At 43.3% G+C, this 16,015-nt stretch overlaps 1 protein-coding gene across 1 annotated transcript in view; it reads right to left on the bottom strand.

Moving 5' to 3' along the window:
- Positions 1–4,526: 4,526 nt before the first annotated feature.
- The window catches only part of LOC116974281 (sodium/hydrogen exchanger 2-like), a 77,868-nt gene continuing 66,379 nt past the window's right edge, over positions 4,527–16,015 (bottom strand). Inside the window, exons 11-12 of the mRNA XM_033022598.1 lie at positions 8,756–8,843; positions 4,527–6,102 (exon numbers count right to left, since the gene is read on the bottom strand). Coding sequence (XP_032878489.1) covers positions 5,768–6,102; positions 8,756–8,843 — 423 coding nt within the window. The 3' untranslated portion in view covers positions 4,527–5,767. The remainder of the gene's footprint in view (positions 6,103–8,755; positions 8,844–16,015) is intronic.

Raw genomic sequence — 16,015 nt, 5'->3', positions numbered from 1 at the left:
GAGCGCAGAAGGTTAAGGGGGGACTTGATAGAGGTCTTTAAAATGATGAGAGGGATAGACAGAGTTGACGTGGATAAGCTTTTCCCACTGAGAGTAGGGAAGATTCAAACAAGGGGACATGACTTGAGAATTAAGGGACATAAGTTTAGGGGTAACATGAGGGGGAACTTCTTTACTCAGAGAGTGGTGGCTGTGTGGAATGAGCTCCCAGTGAAGGTGGTGGAGGCAGGTTCGTTTTTATCATTTAAAAATAAATTGGATAGTTATATGGACGGGAAAGGAATGGAGGGTTATGGTCTGAGCGCAGGTATATGGGACTAGGGGAGAATATGTGTTCGGCACGGACTAGAAGGGTCGAGATGGCCTGTTTCCGTGCTGTAATTGTTATATGGTTATTCCTTCACTCCATAGATGCTGCCTCACCAGCTGCGTTTCTCCAGCATTTTTATCTAGCTGGTCTGACATGGTATGTGGTGGTGAATGACTCACTTTCTAATGCCCAATGAGTACAATGGAAATCTTTGTGTGGCTCTCTAGGTTTAACCACAGAGTGAAGAGTTTCAATATTTTCCAGGACAAACTCCACCGTTGGAAGGAGACAAGCAGAAATTACATGGTAATAGGTCACTTCCAAATTCTCTTTTGCATCCAGACCATACTAACTTGCCAGGTACACAAAATTGCTGGAGGAACTCAGCGGGTGCAGCAGCATCTATGGAGCGAAGGAAATAGGCGACGTTTCGGGCCGAAACCCTTCTTCAGACTGATAGGGGATGGGGAAAGAAAGAAGGACAAAGGGAGGAGGAGGAGGAGCCCGAGGGCGGGCGGATGGGAGGAGACAGCTAGAGGGTGAAGGAAGGGGAGGGGGGGAGGGGACAGCACGGGCTAGCCAAATTGGGAGAACTCAATGTTGATGCCAAGGGGACGCAAGGAGCCCAGACGGAATATGAGGTGCTGTTCCTCCAATTTCCGCTGTTGCTCACTCTGGCAATGGAGGAGACCCAGGACAGAGAGGTCGGATTGGGAATGGGAGGGGGAGTTGAAGTGCTGAGCCACCGGGAGGTCAGGTAGGTTATTGCGGACTGAGCGGAGGTGTTCGGCGAAACGGTCGCCCAACCTACGCTTGGTCTCACCGATGTAAATCAGCTGACATCTAGAGCAGCGGATGCAGTAGATGAGGTTGGAGGAGATACAGGTGAACCTTTGTCGCACCTGGAACGACTGCTTGGGACCTTGAATGGAGTCGAGGGGGGAGGTGAAGGGACAGGTGTTGCATTTCTTGCGGTTGCAACGGAAAGTGCCCGGGGAGGGGGTGGTGCGGGAGGGAAGTGAAGAATTGACGAGGGAGTTGCGGAGGGAGCGGTCTTTGCGGTCCTCCTCCTCCTCCCTTTGTCCTTCTTTCTTTCCCCATCCCCTATCAGTCTGAAGAAGGGTTTCGGCCCGAAACGTCGCCTATTTCCTTCGCTCCATAGATGCTGCTGCACCCGCTGAGTTCCTCCAGCAATTTTGTGTACCTTCGATATTCCAGCATCTGCAGTTCCCTTTTGAACATACTAACTTGCCATACTTGGCCTTCAGTCAAAATGCTGCAACCACCATCACCATGCTATGCTAAGTGAAGTTAAAAAAGGGTTGGTCCAAACAGTCTACACTGCTGTTAATTATCCTCAAAAATTGTCCCATGATAAATATCCCCTTTCCTCTAATTCCTTCTGGCATATACCTGGTCAATTCTCGATCAGATTCATGCTTTATCGATAATTGTGAATGATTGCCATGCCTTCATACTCCTTTGAGTAAATAACAATGCCTCACTACCCTCAATCTTTTTGTATCCAACTGCTAGACATCATTACCTCAAAGTTACCTGAACGAACATGCACACAGTTCAGTGTCATCTTTGCTTAAGCAGCTCAGCATGCTCTTTTGGTGAAACCATTATGATGTGTGTACTTCTGCTGCAGGGTGTCAATGCACGGAACATGTTTTGTTGTAGATTGCACTGCTTACTGTGCTACTAATGATTGGTTCTCGGTCCTAGTCTTTCAGTACCACCATTCTGCTACAAAATTTGTGCATTGCACAACTAGTGATTATTTTCCCAGACAGTGATGGCAACACTCAGACATACCATTACTGTCACATCAACCACGAATGGAAAGCTGGAACTCAAGACATGTTTTGTAATTTAATTCTGTAAAGACAATCCATGTAATTCCAGGTTGCTATTCTTAGTTGATCACCCATTATAGTTCACGACACCCTCCTCCCTCTTTCCCCAACATCCTTGGAACATGTGGACACAAGAAATTGCTGATGCTTGTTTGCAAAAAAAGACAAACTGCTGGAGTAACTCAGTGGGTCAGGAGAATACAGATAGGTGACATTTCAGGTTGGGACCCTTCAGATTGATAGTGGTGGGGGTGAAAGGGCAAAGCTGGAAGTGGGAGGGTGGGGGTGGAGAAGAAAGCAGGGGCAGGACAAAGCTTGGCAAGCAATAGGTAGATACAGGCGAGGGTTTTTTGAGATATGTAGATGTATCATTTGCATCTATTTACTATACACAAATACAATAATGCTAAACTCAACTACAATGGGCAGAACACTGTTCTCAGCGTTATAGTGTATCAGTTCTAGAGACAAAGTCCCCATGGCACAATGAGGTGGAGGCAAGTAGGCTGTATTCTAAGCCTGATAGAGGAAGAAGCTGTTCCAGTCTGGTAGTGTGAACTTTCAAGCTTCTGGATCTTCTGCCTGATGGGTATGACTGAGGTGGGACAAATCTTACGTTGGCTGCTTTTCTGAGTCAGCGTGAAGTGTAGATGGTGTCAATGGTAGGAAGTCTGGTCTGTGTGATGGACTGGGCTACATCAACACTGCAATTTCTTGTTTTGGGCAGAGCAATTCCCAAACCAAGCAGTGATGCAAACCAACAATATGCTTTCCATGGTGCACCTGTAGAAGATTGTAAGTCATGGGAAACATGCAAAATTTCCTCAGTCTCCGAAGGAAGTAGAAGCATTGGGTGTGCCATCTTGGCTGTTGCTTCAAGGTTACGGGGATAATCTCAGAAAGCATCCTCTTCACATTGCTCAAGGAACAGGACTTGTTTTGTACACAAGGAACGGGACTTGTTTTGCAAGACCTGTCTGACGAAGGATCTTGTTTCGAAACGACATCCATTCCTTCTCTCCAGAGATGCTGCATGTCCCACTGAGTTATTCCAGCTTTGTGTCTATCTTGTTTTGTAAGAATTTTCATTCTTCAAGATGACATGTCACTATAGGACTCTTTAATCATTTCATCATTGCAAGGAATTCAGGTTATCATTTTTATAATTATTTCTACTTAAACCTGCTGTCATGCAAACTCAGTTGGAATATTATATCACTGATGATTTAAAAACCAAACATGCAGCTGAAGTCTAAATGTTCCAAAATATGAGGTGTTGCATTTTGGGAACTCTAACAAAGGCACGACCAAAGATCATAGAGCGGAGCAAGATGCGCCACTCAGCGAAAAAAGCGTAGTATGACATGTGTGACTGTCGACGCCATTTCACCGGGCTGCCCCCACACTGTCATGGTGCCACATCTACAGCTCACTGTTCAGTATAAATTGCTCTAATCGCCGATGTGGACGACTCAACCTGTTTTTCTTCAGGTTCCCCAACAACAAATAAAGGTGAGGAAATATTATTGTTTTCTGTCGATATTATTCCGTCCTGAAAATGTTATTTTCTGTTCCCATATCAACACTCATTGGGAAACTAGGTTTGTCGGTACTAGATTTTTTAAAAATAGATCTATACTTACCACAATAATAAAGTAATCAATTTTTGTTCTTCTGTACATTTTTGTTTTTGTTCTTGTAAGGCAAGAGTCTCCAAAATATGCTCTGCCCTATGATCTTTGGGCAGGACTATCACAGCAAATGGCAGAGCCCTGGGGAGGGTAGTAAGGCAGAGGGATCTAGAAATGCAGGTACATAGTTCGTCACAGGTAGACAAGGTGGTCAAGGTGGCTTTCATCCTTCATCAGTCAGGGTTGAGTATAGAAGTTGGGATGTTATGCTACAGCTGTACAAGACACTGGTGCAGTCACAGTTGGAGTATTGTGTTCACTTTTGGTCCCCCTGTTACAGGAAAGATGTTATTACGCTGTAATGATTGCAGTGAAGATTTAGGAGGATGTTTTTTTTTCCCCCACACAGAGGGTGATGGGTACATGGAAAGACCTGCCAGAGGAGGCAGAAACTAATAACATTTTAAAATTTGGACATGTACATGGATAGGAAAGGTTTAGAGGGAAATGGGAAATGCAGGCAGGTGGGACTAGTGTAGATGGGGCACCTTGGTTGGCATGGGCAAGCTGGGTAGAAGGACTCCTTGCCATGCTGTACAACTATGACTCCAATTGGGACCAAGCAATTGGAGAGACGCAGTAATTGAAGTGTGGAGTGTGGCCTTAGCTATACCTGTACTAATATTCAAAGATGATACCATATTAACTGTACACTGAACTGAGTTATTATTTCAATACAAGGTAGTTTAATTAAGGTTTAAAATCTAATTGCATCAAATATTCCAATTAGAACCAATACAGTTGATAAAGTAGATATTCCTATAAATAGAAGTGACATTTTCTGTGAACATAATATTTGCACCAGCAATTTCACAGCAGTTTCAACATGAAGCAGATAAGGATCTTTTCAATTTCTGCCTTTACACATTTCCTCACGGATGTTGCAATTATAGAATTTAAAAAATGTCATCCATTAGGAAATCTTGTGTTCTTCACTTCGACATTCATGCTAGGCAAGGCCACAGGTAATAACTGCATTAATCTGTTGGACCCAGCAACAGAAAGAATGAGGGAGAGGCGAGGATGAAAGGAGGAAAAGCAGGTGGGACGGGATGGCCAGAGGATGGTGATTGGAATCATGGAAGAGAGGAGAGAATGGGGAGGGAAGAGAACTATGGAATGGCACAATTTTCCAAAACACAAGTATGTGGAGGGAGGTGGAAAGCACTGGGTCACGTGCAAAGTTAGCCAAAAGTAAGAATTAACCTCAACAATCAGAAAAAATTAAAAACCAGCAATCAGCTTTTGAATTTACGAGATAAATAGCAAAGAATAGGCATTATGGAGTGTGCCTGATCTCCTACCATCAGTTTTGATTGCCGTTTGAGAACTTCTTAAGATGTCAGGTAGACACAAAATGCGGGAGTTACTCAGCGGGACAGGCAGCATCTCTGGAGAAGGAATGGGTGCCGTTTCGGGTCGAGACCCTTCTTCCGATTGATGCCAGACAAGAACCAAGTCGTAGCTTGGCTCCATTGATTGAACATGAACAACAAAACTAGTTGGTTGAATAGAAACCATGGAAAAACATTTTTCCCCTCAGCGAAGCCTTAAAATAAAAATGACTTTTGTAACACTAATAGCCATGATACTGCCTGGGGAAATGCCAACTGAAGAGTAATCAATATCGGTGATTTATATGACATGTTATAAACTAGATATGCTCAGTTAAAAACAACATTTCAATTAAAAAAAACATTTCAATTAAAATCAACAGATCAGTCTGACATGGCAATCGTTAGGATTGTTAAGATCCATGAGCAGGGGAAAATGAATTTCTTATCAGAATTGAATTTGTTTTACTAACACAAAATTTTTGAAACATAACTTGTTCCTGCAAGTACTGTAATATCATGAATCAAGCAAACAGTAACTCAGCGGTGCGATCCAACTATTGGTTGGAATCACTTTGGTTTTCTTAGCAAGGGATCGTCGATTTCATGGTCTTCCTCGTGAGTATCTTCCTCTATCTGATCAGCTGGTGCGATTTCAACAAACCCTTGCCGGTTTCTTCCACTTTCACAGTCTTGGGATTCGGGTTGACTAAATCGTACCCTTGGCATCAGTGCTTGACGTCTTCCACCTTCATCTCGACCAGAGTTAGACCTACTGTCCTCTGCTTTTACTTCATTTGTCCACTCCATTCGGTTTGGGCTCTGACGAGAACCCGAGCCAATTATGGACTGCGATAAGTTCCTTAGCTGCAGAGATTCTGTTTCCGAGTTAATGTCTTCACCCACTGCAAATTAAGAGCACAGTGTATACATTGTAGAACATCAATTAAGCAACTTTATTCTTGCATAGATGAAGGAAAGTTGGAAGATCATTAACAAGCTAATTCTATTTTAACACTGCACATAATAAAGCAAAAGCATTAGGACAAAGGATGCTGCTGATCTCAGTTAAAGACACATCTTTCACAATACGCCCTGTGGGAAGTTACAGAAAGTGAGGGGATCCATGGCAAAGTGGAGCCACAAATAGCCCTAACCAAAAAAAGGGGTGGGCGAGGCAGGTAGAGGGGTATATAAACAAAAATTTACAGCAGAATCATGCCTTCCCATTTAGCTGGAAATAAATTGTTCAAACATACTGAATTGGTCAAGACGTTCAAAAAAAGTCCAAGAACAATCCAAGAAGCAAATCAGAAATCCTTACTTAAACCTTGAGGTTTTAAACAATTTAAAAAAATTGTTAAGACTTAGGCTGTTTGTGACCAAAATCACATAGTTAATATCAAATACTAAAGAGTATAGCTTTAAGGTGAAAAGGATAAAGTTTAAAGGAGGAGCAACTTTTTTTTTTATATAGAGGGTGATGGGTGCTGGGAATGGGCTACCAGGGGTGGTGGTGGAGGCAGATACAATAGAGGTTTTTAAGAGCGTTTGGATAGGCACATGGATACACAGGGAATGGAGGGACATGGAACCTGTGCAGGCAGATAAGAGTTTGTCTTGGCAACATGTTCGGCACAGACATTGTGGGCCAAAGGGACTGTTGTACTATACTATTCTATGTTCTAGTTGAGATTAGGTTTCACCAAAACCCGGCTCATTACTAGTGATTTCCTTGCACTGTATTCGAGGCCTTTTACAATAGATATCAATAGACCGCTAGTCTTCATGGTAACATGCTTATAGCTACCTACAACATTTATGTTACATCGACAAGAGATTCAGGTCCTTCTGAATCAGAGCATTTACACAATTTCTCAATCAATATTCTTAGAAGGCTTAATTCTGATGTGTGACGTAAATGCAGCGTAGTCAGTATAAATAAATTTCAGAACAAGAGCTCAATGTCTGCAAATTGCTACATCGCCCATTTAGCATTTTCCTCGTAACTAATTCTCTGCCCAAGTTAATGTTATCCTTAACCCCTTGATCTCGATTTTTGTAGCGCATTAACAATAGCTTGGAAAATTCAGATATACCACATTCACTTCTTACATCCTAAAAATGCCTTTAGATTTGTTAACTTAACTTCCCTTTCATAACATCAGTGCCTCCACTTTTTCACACAACTTCCAATTGGCAGTTCCATAGTAACGATTTTCCAAACAACTAGATTGTGGTTCTTGATTTTTTTTAAATCCTCTCTGGATTAGTAGTGTTACATTCATCTACTTACAATCCACTGGGGATATTTGCAAGATCATTTCAAATGTAAACAATATCTCAAAAGCCACCTCTTAAAGATCAGGCATGCAGATCATGGTTTCCATGTGACCCTTTTGGCGTTTAACCCTAATAATTTCCTTTTGTTGTTAATTTCCTGTTTCTTTTGTATACGGTCTTTACTTTGAGATCCTTGCTCTCACCAGCATGTACTTGTGATGTATTGTTTGCAGGTATAATTTTAATTTCCATCCTCAAGTTGATCCTTGATTTTCAATGACATTAAGCTCTTTCTTCAACATAAAAAGTAAAAAACTCCTTTGACGGTATAATGACTTGCTAATGCTATCTAGTCTAGCCTATCTATAAATCAGCATAATTTCTACTTAATGATCAAATTTCTGCACCTTCTCCCATCTCCAACATTCCCCCCTCCTCTTGGACACCCCTGCCTCTTCTACCCTCTCTGGAGCTTTTAATTTTCAACTGCTGACACAACATCAACCACCTTGACTTCTCTATTCCCTTTACCCACACCAATCTCATCCCTTCTGAAGAATGAAGAAAGGTCCAGATCTGAAACATCGCCTATCCGTGTTCTGCAGAGATGATGCCTGACCCGTTGAGTTACTCCAGCACTTTGTGTCCTTGTGCGCTCTCTCTCTCTCTCTCTTGATGGAGGATCTCAGACCTGAAGCTTTAACTGAATTTCCTTTCACAGAGGCTGCTTGAACTACTGAGTGTTTTCTGTTGTTTATTTAAGAGCTCCAACTTCTACAGGGTCCCCCCCCCCCCCTCCCCCCCCCCCCTCCCCTCCCCCCCTCCCCCCCCCTCCCCCCCCCCCCCCTCCCCCCCCAATTAATTTATCTACCACCGCATTATATTCCTCCACTGCCTCAGTGGTATTAAAGATTTCTCTATTTGATCGTTTTCTGACGAGATTGTTATAGTACAGCTCGATGGCAGCACAGTGGCACAGCAGTAGAGTTGCTGCGTTACAGCACCAGAGATCAGTTTGATCCTGATTATGGGTGCAGTTTGTACGTTTTCCCTGTGATGGCATGGGTTTTTTCCTGGTGCTCCGATTTACTCCCACACTCCAAAGGCGGACAGGTTTATAGGTTAGGTAGCTTTGGTGAAAATTGTAAATTGTCCCTAGTGTGTAGGATGGTGCAAATGTACAGGGGTGATTGCTGGTCGGCATGGACTAGGAGGGCCAAAGGGCCAGTTTCCATGCTGTATCTCTAAAGACTAAAAAAAAGTCTAAAGTCTTACCTGTGAAAGCTGTGTTCCTCTTTGGGGCTCTGGAAGGAATTCTGGCACTTTGAGACTGCGGAAATGGACGACTCTTTACTGCACCAGACTGGAAAAAAAATGGGAAAACCAACAAAGGTATGTAACTACAATCCAACAGCTTGGTGGAATCCTTTGACATTTGCAGCAGCAATTGGTTTGAAAACATCCATGGCGTGGAAATTATCCATCATACCTTTTCCATAGGGAAGGAGGGGAGATCAGTACATTGTGGAGAACAATTGTTTGAGGGAAGCAAATGGCAATTGCCATAGATGTGCGCATAAGGAAAATCAACATTTTTTTCACTTAGACTCTTTGATCACAGCTTAAGTCATGTAAAAGTAAAATATCTGTTCCAATGATGGAGGATTGTGCTTTTCATCAATTACATATAATCATGACACAAATTATCCTACAAGTAACAAACTTTGTGTAGGATGCACCAACTAAATTCACCGCAAATGTCAAACATCACCACCCTTATATGCATGATGTATTGAGAATAAATGTATTAAAGCTAGTACTACCATCAAATTTAGCAAATGTCCTTTTTAAAAAAAAAATTAAAGCGCTACACTATAGGTCAAGGATCAAACAAGAGATATTGCAATTCAAATTTGATGTACTGTGGGAAAAGAGGGAGAGAGCATTAGGACATATACCCTCACCTTTTACTCATTTTTAACATGTTGGCAAAGGTTAGATGGACTATTTTATATTCTGTGTTTAACCTTTCATGTGACAACCTTACAATGAAGTTGTTCCATATATAGAAAAACAATTGAAATGGATTAAGATAATAAATTTAAAAAGTAATTATATTACTAGTCAAAAGTAATTTCCAACATTCCCTTCAACACACTTCCTCCCAATGCTCCCTCCTCTGCTTATCAATACTGTGCAATTTGCACTACGAGAATGATAAGTTTTAAACAACATGAGAGAGTAAGATCAGGGCCAATTGCGAGCGATGCGAGAGGGAAGGTGAATACCGAGGTCAAAGTGTTGTGTATGAATGCGCGAAGCATAAGAAATAAAGTGGACGAGCTTGAGGTTCAGTTAGAAATTGGCAAATAAGATGTGGGAATTACAGAGACATGGCTGCAAGAGGGCTAGGGCCTGTATATTCAAGGGTATACCTTGTTACATATGCTACATATTCATTGTAGCAGTCCCAACCTCCTGCACTACTTTGCACTACTTTGTATCAGGCACACTCACCACACACACACACACTGTGATTAGGTATGTAAGCACTTTCAGTATCACTACGCCACACAGGCAAAGGAGCTGAATAAAGGAGTAAACCAAGGCAACTGAAACAACCTGAATTGTGTCGTTATTATCAGGAAATCAAACCCGAAGACACAACATGGTGGCAGCGGTGACTTTCGAGTAAAAAACCGCGCTATTGTGAATCGCTATTGTGAATTAGGAACAGCGGCTGCAGAGAAATTGATTTTTTTTGTGCACCCGCCTAACAACACAAGATGGCGGCCTCCACAGCAGCAATGAGCCTCCACCCTACGATGAACTGGGACGCCGATGATGTGGTGGAGGCGTTCAAGAAATTCAAACAAAAGAGCCAGCTGGCATTCAAAAGCTTCCTGAAAGGAACTGCAGATGAAGAGAAGGTCAGTTATATTTTACTATGGCTCGGGGAGAAGGGTCTAGACATTTTTAACAGTTGGAGCTTAACAGAGCCCGACTGCAATAATCCGGGAATAGTCCTTGAAAGGTTTGCGAACCATATGGAGCCCAAATCAAACCACAGAATCCATCGGTATGAGTTCCAAGGGCTAAGACAAGACCCACAAGAAACAACCGACACTTTCCTGTCGAGACTAAGGAACGTGGCCAAGAAATGCAGATTTGGTGATGAAGATGACAGAATTGTCGACCAGCTAATATGGGGGTGCGCCCACCAAGAGGTCCAAAAGTCCCTAATAGGGAAAGACACCCTCAACCTAAAAGACGCCGTAGATGCTGCCAGAGCTTTCGAAGCCACAAGGAAACAAATGTCCTCCCTCTGCCTTCAAGTTGGCTCATCTCAGAGCAGCACCAGAGTGAATATAGACGCTCTCTCAAAACGTGACCCTGGCTCCACCTTAAAGGCTCCAAAGCAGACATTTTCTAGGCATGCAAACAAACAAGCAAGCCAAAGAAGCTGCTGGAACTGCGGTACAGAGCATGCATTTGATGATCGCAGGGAGTGCCCAGCATACGGGACTGCCTGCAACTCCTGTGGGAGGCCTAACCACTGGAAGAAAAGGTGTAGGTCAACAAAATCATACAGCACCAAGCCAAAGCAGCAATGGTCAAAGAACGATAGAAATACGAGAAGGAAACAAATACACGTACACGTCCAACAGGAAGAGGAGATAACCTCAGATACCTCTGAGGAAGAATTCCTTGCCGTTGGGACCATTGACGTCCACGAAATGGGAAACAACAAACCACATAGCAACAGAGATGAAGCATATACTATAATACAACTACAGAAAAAAGTGGGAAAGAAAAGAACAACGATTAATCTAAGGCTCAAAATTGATACTGGAGCCCAGAGCAATATCTTACCAGTCAATCTTTACGGAAAGATATTCCCTGAACACATGACAAAAGATGGCAGCGTCAGGAAAGGAATCCTTAGAAGTAGCGATGTAGTCCTAGCTGCATACGGAGGTTCCATAATCCCACAGCTAGGCAAAACAATCATAGCAGGAACATACAAAGGGAAAGAAGTGAAATGCCCCTTCTACATCACTAAATCGAAAGGACCTGCTATTCTCGGCCTGGACACGTGCCAAAGACTGAAGATTGTGTCAATCAACCATGAAATCAAGACAAACTCCTGCAGAATTGACAGAAACATACCCATCAAAAACCGGCCGCCCATCAGGAACAAAGAAGAATTGATGGACATGTACCCAGAGTGTTTTGACGATACCGTTGGTTGTTTTGAGGAATACGAATACCATATCACAGTAGACCCCAGTGTGAAACCAGTGATCCACCCACCCCGCCGTGTTCCCCTTGAACTGAAAGAGAGGCTAAGGGAACAACTAAACGAAATGGAAGAAAAGGGCATCATCACAGCAATAACTAAACCAACTGATTGGGTAAATTCAATTGTTATCAAAGAAAAGCCAAACGGAAAACTAAGGATATGCCTTGATCCCAGGGATCTGAACAATGCATTGAAGCGCGACCATTATCCAACTCCAACCCTTGAAGAGATCACACCAGCACTGGCCGGTTCCAAGGTGTTCAGCAAGCTGGATGCTAGCAATGGATATTGGAACATCAAAATAGACCGGAAGTCATCAATGCTCACCACTTTCAACACGCCATTTGGCAGATTCAGATTCAACAGGCTCCCATTCGGGCTGAAGGTGAGTCAAGATGTCTTCCAGCGGAAAATAGATGAAACATACAAAGGCTGTAAAGGGGCAATCGGGATAGCAGATGATATCCAAGTATACGGCAGAGATGAAAACACGCATGATTACAACCTCCATGAGGCTATGGAAAAAACTCGAAGAGCCGGCATAAAGCTCAATGCAGACAAATGCATAATCAAAGAAAAGGAGTGCAAATTCTTTGGACTGATTTACTCTGCAGAAGGAGTGAAACCGGACCCTACAAAAGTGGATGCTATCAACCACATGGAGGAACCCAAAGACAAGAAACAGCTAAGAAGTTTCCTAGGGCTCATACAATACATGGGAGTCTTCATACCTAAGCTTGCTAATCACACAGCAAATCTCCGTGAATTGATGAAAGACGACGCTGAATTTGATTGGTGTGCTTCACATAGCCAAGATTTTGGGAAATTAAAACAACTCATCAGCAAAGAAACGATCCTGCAGTACTATGACAGACAGAAACCTGTAACACTCCAAGTTGATGCCTCCATGAGAGGAGTTGGAGCAGTACTGATACAAAATGGCCGACCTATTGCGTATGCATCCAAAGCACTCACTCCTACAGAATCAAGGTACGCAAACATAGAGAGAGAACTCTTAGCAGTAGTCTATGGCTGCGAGAAATTTCACACTTACCTATATGGAAGGTATTTCGACATCGAAACAGACCACCGCCCTCTAGAACAAATCGAAAAAAAAAACCTCACCAAAGCACCAGCCAGACTACAGAGACTATTACTGAGGCTACAGAGCTACGACTACAACATCAGATACAAGCCAGGAAAAGACCTGCTGCTAGCTGACGCCCTATCCAGACTATCAACACATGACAAACAAGAGATGGAAGGGCTGAGCATAAAGATCCACCACATTGTGAGTGTGACAAGCGTGAAGCTGGAACAGATCAAAGAGGAAACAGCCAGAGATGAAGAACTCCAGCTCCTCACCCAAATGGTAATACAGGGGTGGCCAGAAAAGAGACAACAAGTTCAGCCTATCCTCCGCGAATACTGGACCATCCGTGATGATATTTCGGTAGAGAATGGAGTCCTGATGGCCGGATCACGAATCATCATACCCAAGTCCATGAAAAAAGAAATCCTCGAAAAGATCCACCAGGGACACTTAGGAATGGAAAAGTGCAGACTCCGTGCTAAATCCGCTGTGTACTGGATAGGCATGTACAAGGACATAGAAAAGCTGGTATCTACATGCCACATATGCCAAAAATACAGGAATTCACAACAGAAGGAGGAAATGACACCCAGTGATATCCCAAGCCGGCCATGGCAAACCATCGGAGCAGACCTGTTCACAGAGAACCAGCAATGGTATTTGATTATGGCCTGCTACTACTCCAAATTCCCATTTGTGAGAAACATAAAGGACTTGAAAGCTAAAACAATTGTGTCAATTGTTAGAGGGTTGTTTGCAGAGCAAGGAATACCTGAGCAGATCGTATGTGACAATGGAACCCAATTCACATCTCGGGAATTCAGAGAGCTGGCCACCGAATACGGGTTCAAAATCACAACATCTTCACCACATTACCCAAAGGGCCATGGGTTTATTGAAAGGCAAGTACAGACAGCCAAGAAAACACTAATAAAATGCCGAGAGGCAAAGGAGGATCCAAACCTGGCACTTTTATCCTTACGGGCAACTCCACTAAAGGCTGACATGAAGTCTCCTGCAGAAATGCTAAATGGCAGGAAATACAAAACCACCCTGCCAAGCAAAATCCAACCCCCTATCGACCAAGAAGAAACAAGGGCAAAATTGGCAGCTGCCCAGGAGGAGGGGCTGAAACAATACAACAAAAATGCACAGTACTTGCCTGAACTATTTCAAGGCCAAAACGTACATGCTCAGGATCCAACAACAAAGAAATGGACCCCAGCACAAATCACCAACAGGGCTGGAACCCCAAAATCATATATCATAGAGACAGAACCGGGCAGGCAGTTGAGACGAAACAGAATTCACATCCGCCCGACACCTGAAATGTCAACACCTGCAACTTCAAAGACAACACCAGCAACTCCTAGGACACCACCCACAGCAGCAGCAACACCTGCCATTGATGACAACACATTCTCACAAACTGCTACCTGTGAGTCATATAGTCAACCAGCACCAACCAATGGCCAGGAAACAACTCAACAAGTTACCAATACATCGAATGCAACACTGCAGGCAACAACCAGATCTACTAGATCCAGGAGCAACATCTTACCCCCAGCGCGTTATCGCTAGCACTGGAAGGGACAAGTCACGCCAAGACATGACTCTTGACTGGCTACGCACTACCTGAAAGAAAACAAGCTGCCATTATATATTTTGTTGTGTAGTATAGTAGAAAGCAGAATGCCATGAATGTGGGCAGAATAATCCCACGGTATCTGCTACAGGATTGCCACCCTCGCTCTGGCAATCCTCTAGTGTCACTAATTTTTGTTCCTTTCTTTTGAGAAGGGGGGATGTTACATATGCTACATATTCATTGTAGCAGTCCCAACCTCCTGCACTACTTTGCACTACTTTGTATCAGGCACACTCACCACACACACACACACACTGTGATTAGGTATGTAAGCACTTTCAGTATCACTACGCCACACAGGCAAAGGAGCTGAATAAAGGAGTAAACCAAGGCAACTGAAACAACCTGAATTGTGTCGTTATTATCAGGAAATCAAACCCGAAGACACAACATACCTCCTATTGAAAAGACAGACAGGTGGGCAGAGGGGGTGGGGTAGCTCTGTTGGTGAAGAATGAAATTCAGTCCCTTGCAAGGGGTGACATTAAAACAGGAGATGTGGAGTCAGTATGGCTAGAACCAAGGAATTGTAAGGGTAAAAAGACCCTAATGGGACTTATCTACAGGCCCCCAAACAGCAGCCTGGATATAGGGTGCAAGTTGAATCAGGAATTAAAATTGGCATTAGTAAAGGTAATGCTACGGTTGTTATGGGAGATGTCAACATGCAGGTAGACTGGGAAAATCAGGTTGGTACTGGGCCCCAAGAAAGGGAGTTTGTGGAGTGCCCCGTGATGGATTCTTAGAGCAGCTTGTATTGGAACCTACCAGGGAGTAGGCAATTCTGGATTTAGTGTTGTGTAATGAACCGGATTTGACAAAGGAACTCACGGTTAAGGAGCCATTAGGAGGCAGTGACCATAACATGGTCAGGTTTAATCTACAATTGGAGAGGGAGAAGGGTAAATCGGAGGTATCAGTGTTACAGTTGAATAAAGGGGACTATGGAGCCATGAGGGAGGAGCTGGCCAAAGTTGACTGGAAAGATACCGTCGCAGGGATGACAGTGGAACAACAATGGGAGATATTTCTGGGAATAATACAGAAGGTATCAGTTCATTCCAAAGAGGAAGAAAGATTCCAAGGGGAGTAATTTATTATTGAATTTATTATGGGGAACAAGGAAATGGCAAATGAGTTGAACAGGTACTTTGGATCCATCTTCACTAAGGAGGGCACAAACAATCTTCCTGATATACTAGTGGCCAGAGGATCTGGGGTGACGGAGGAACTGAAGGAAATCCACATTAGGCAGGAAATGGTGTTGGGTAGACTGACGGGAATAAATCCCCAGGGCCTGATGGTCTGCATCCCAGGGTACATAAGGAAGTGACACTAGAAAGTGTGGATGCATTGGTGATAATTTTCCAATATTCTATAGATTCAGGATCAGTTCCTGTGGATTGGAGGGTAGCTAATGTTATCCCACTTTTTAAGAAAGGCGGGAGAGAGAAAACAGAATTATAGACCAGTTAGCCTGACATCGGCGGT

The sequence above is a fragment of the Amblyraja radiata genome, chromosome 6 (genome assembly GCF_010909765.2).
Source record: "Amblyraja radiata isolate CabotCenter1 chromosome 6, sAmbRad1.1.pri, whole genome shotgun sequence".
NCBI lineage: Eukaryota > Metazoa > Chordata > Chondrichthyes > Rajiformes > Rajidae > Amblyraja > Amblyraja radiata.
Note: the sequence above shows the minus strand (reverse complement) of the source record. Positions and strands in the feature narration are given on the sequence as shown.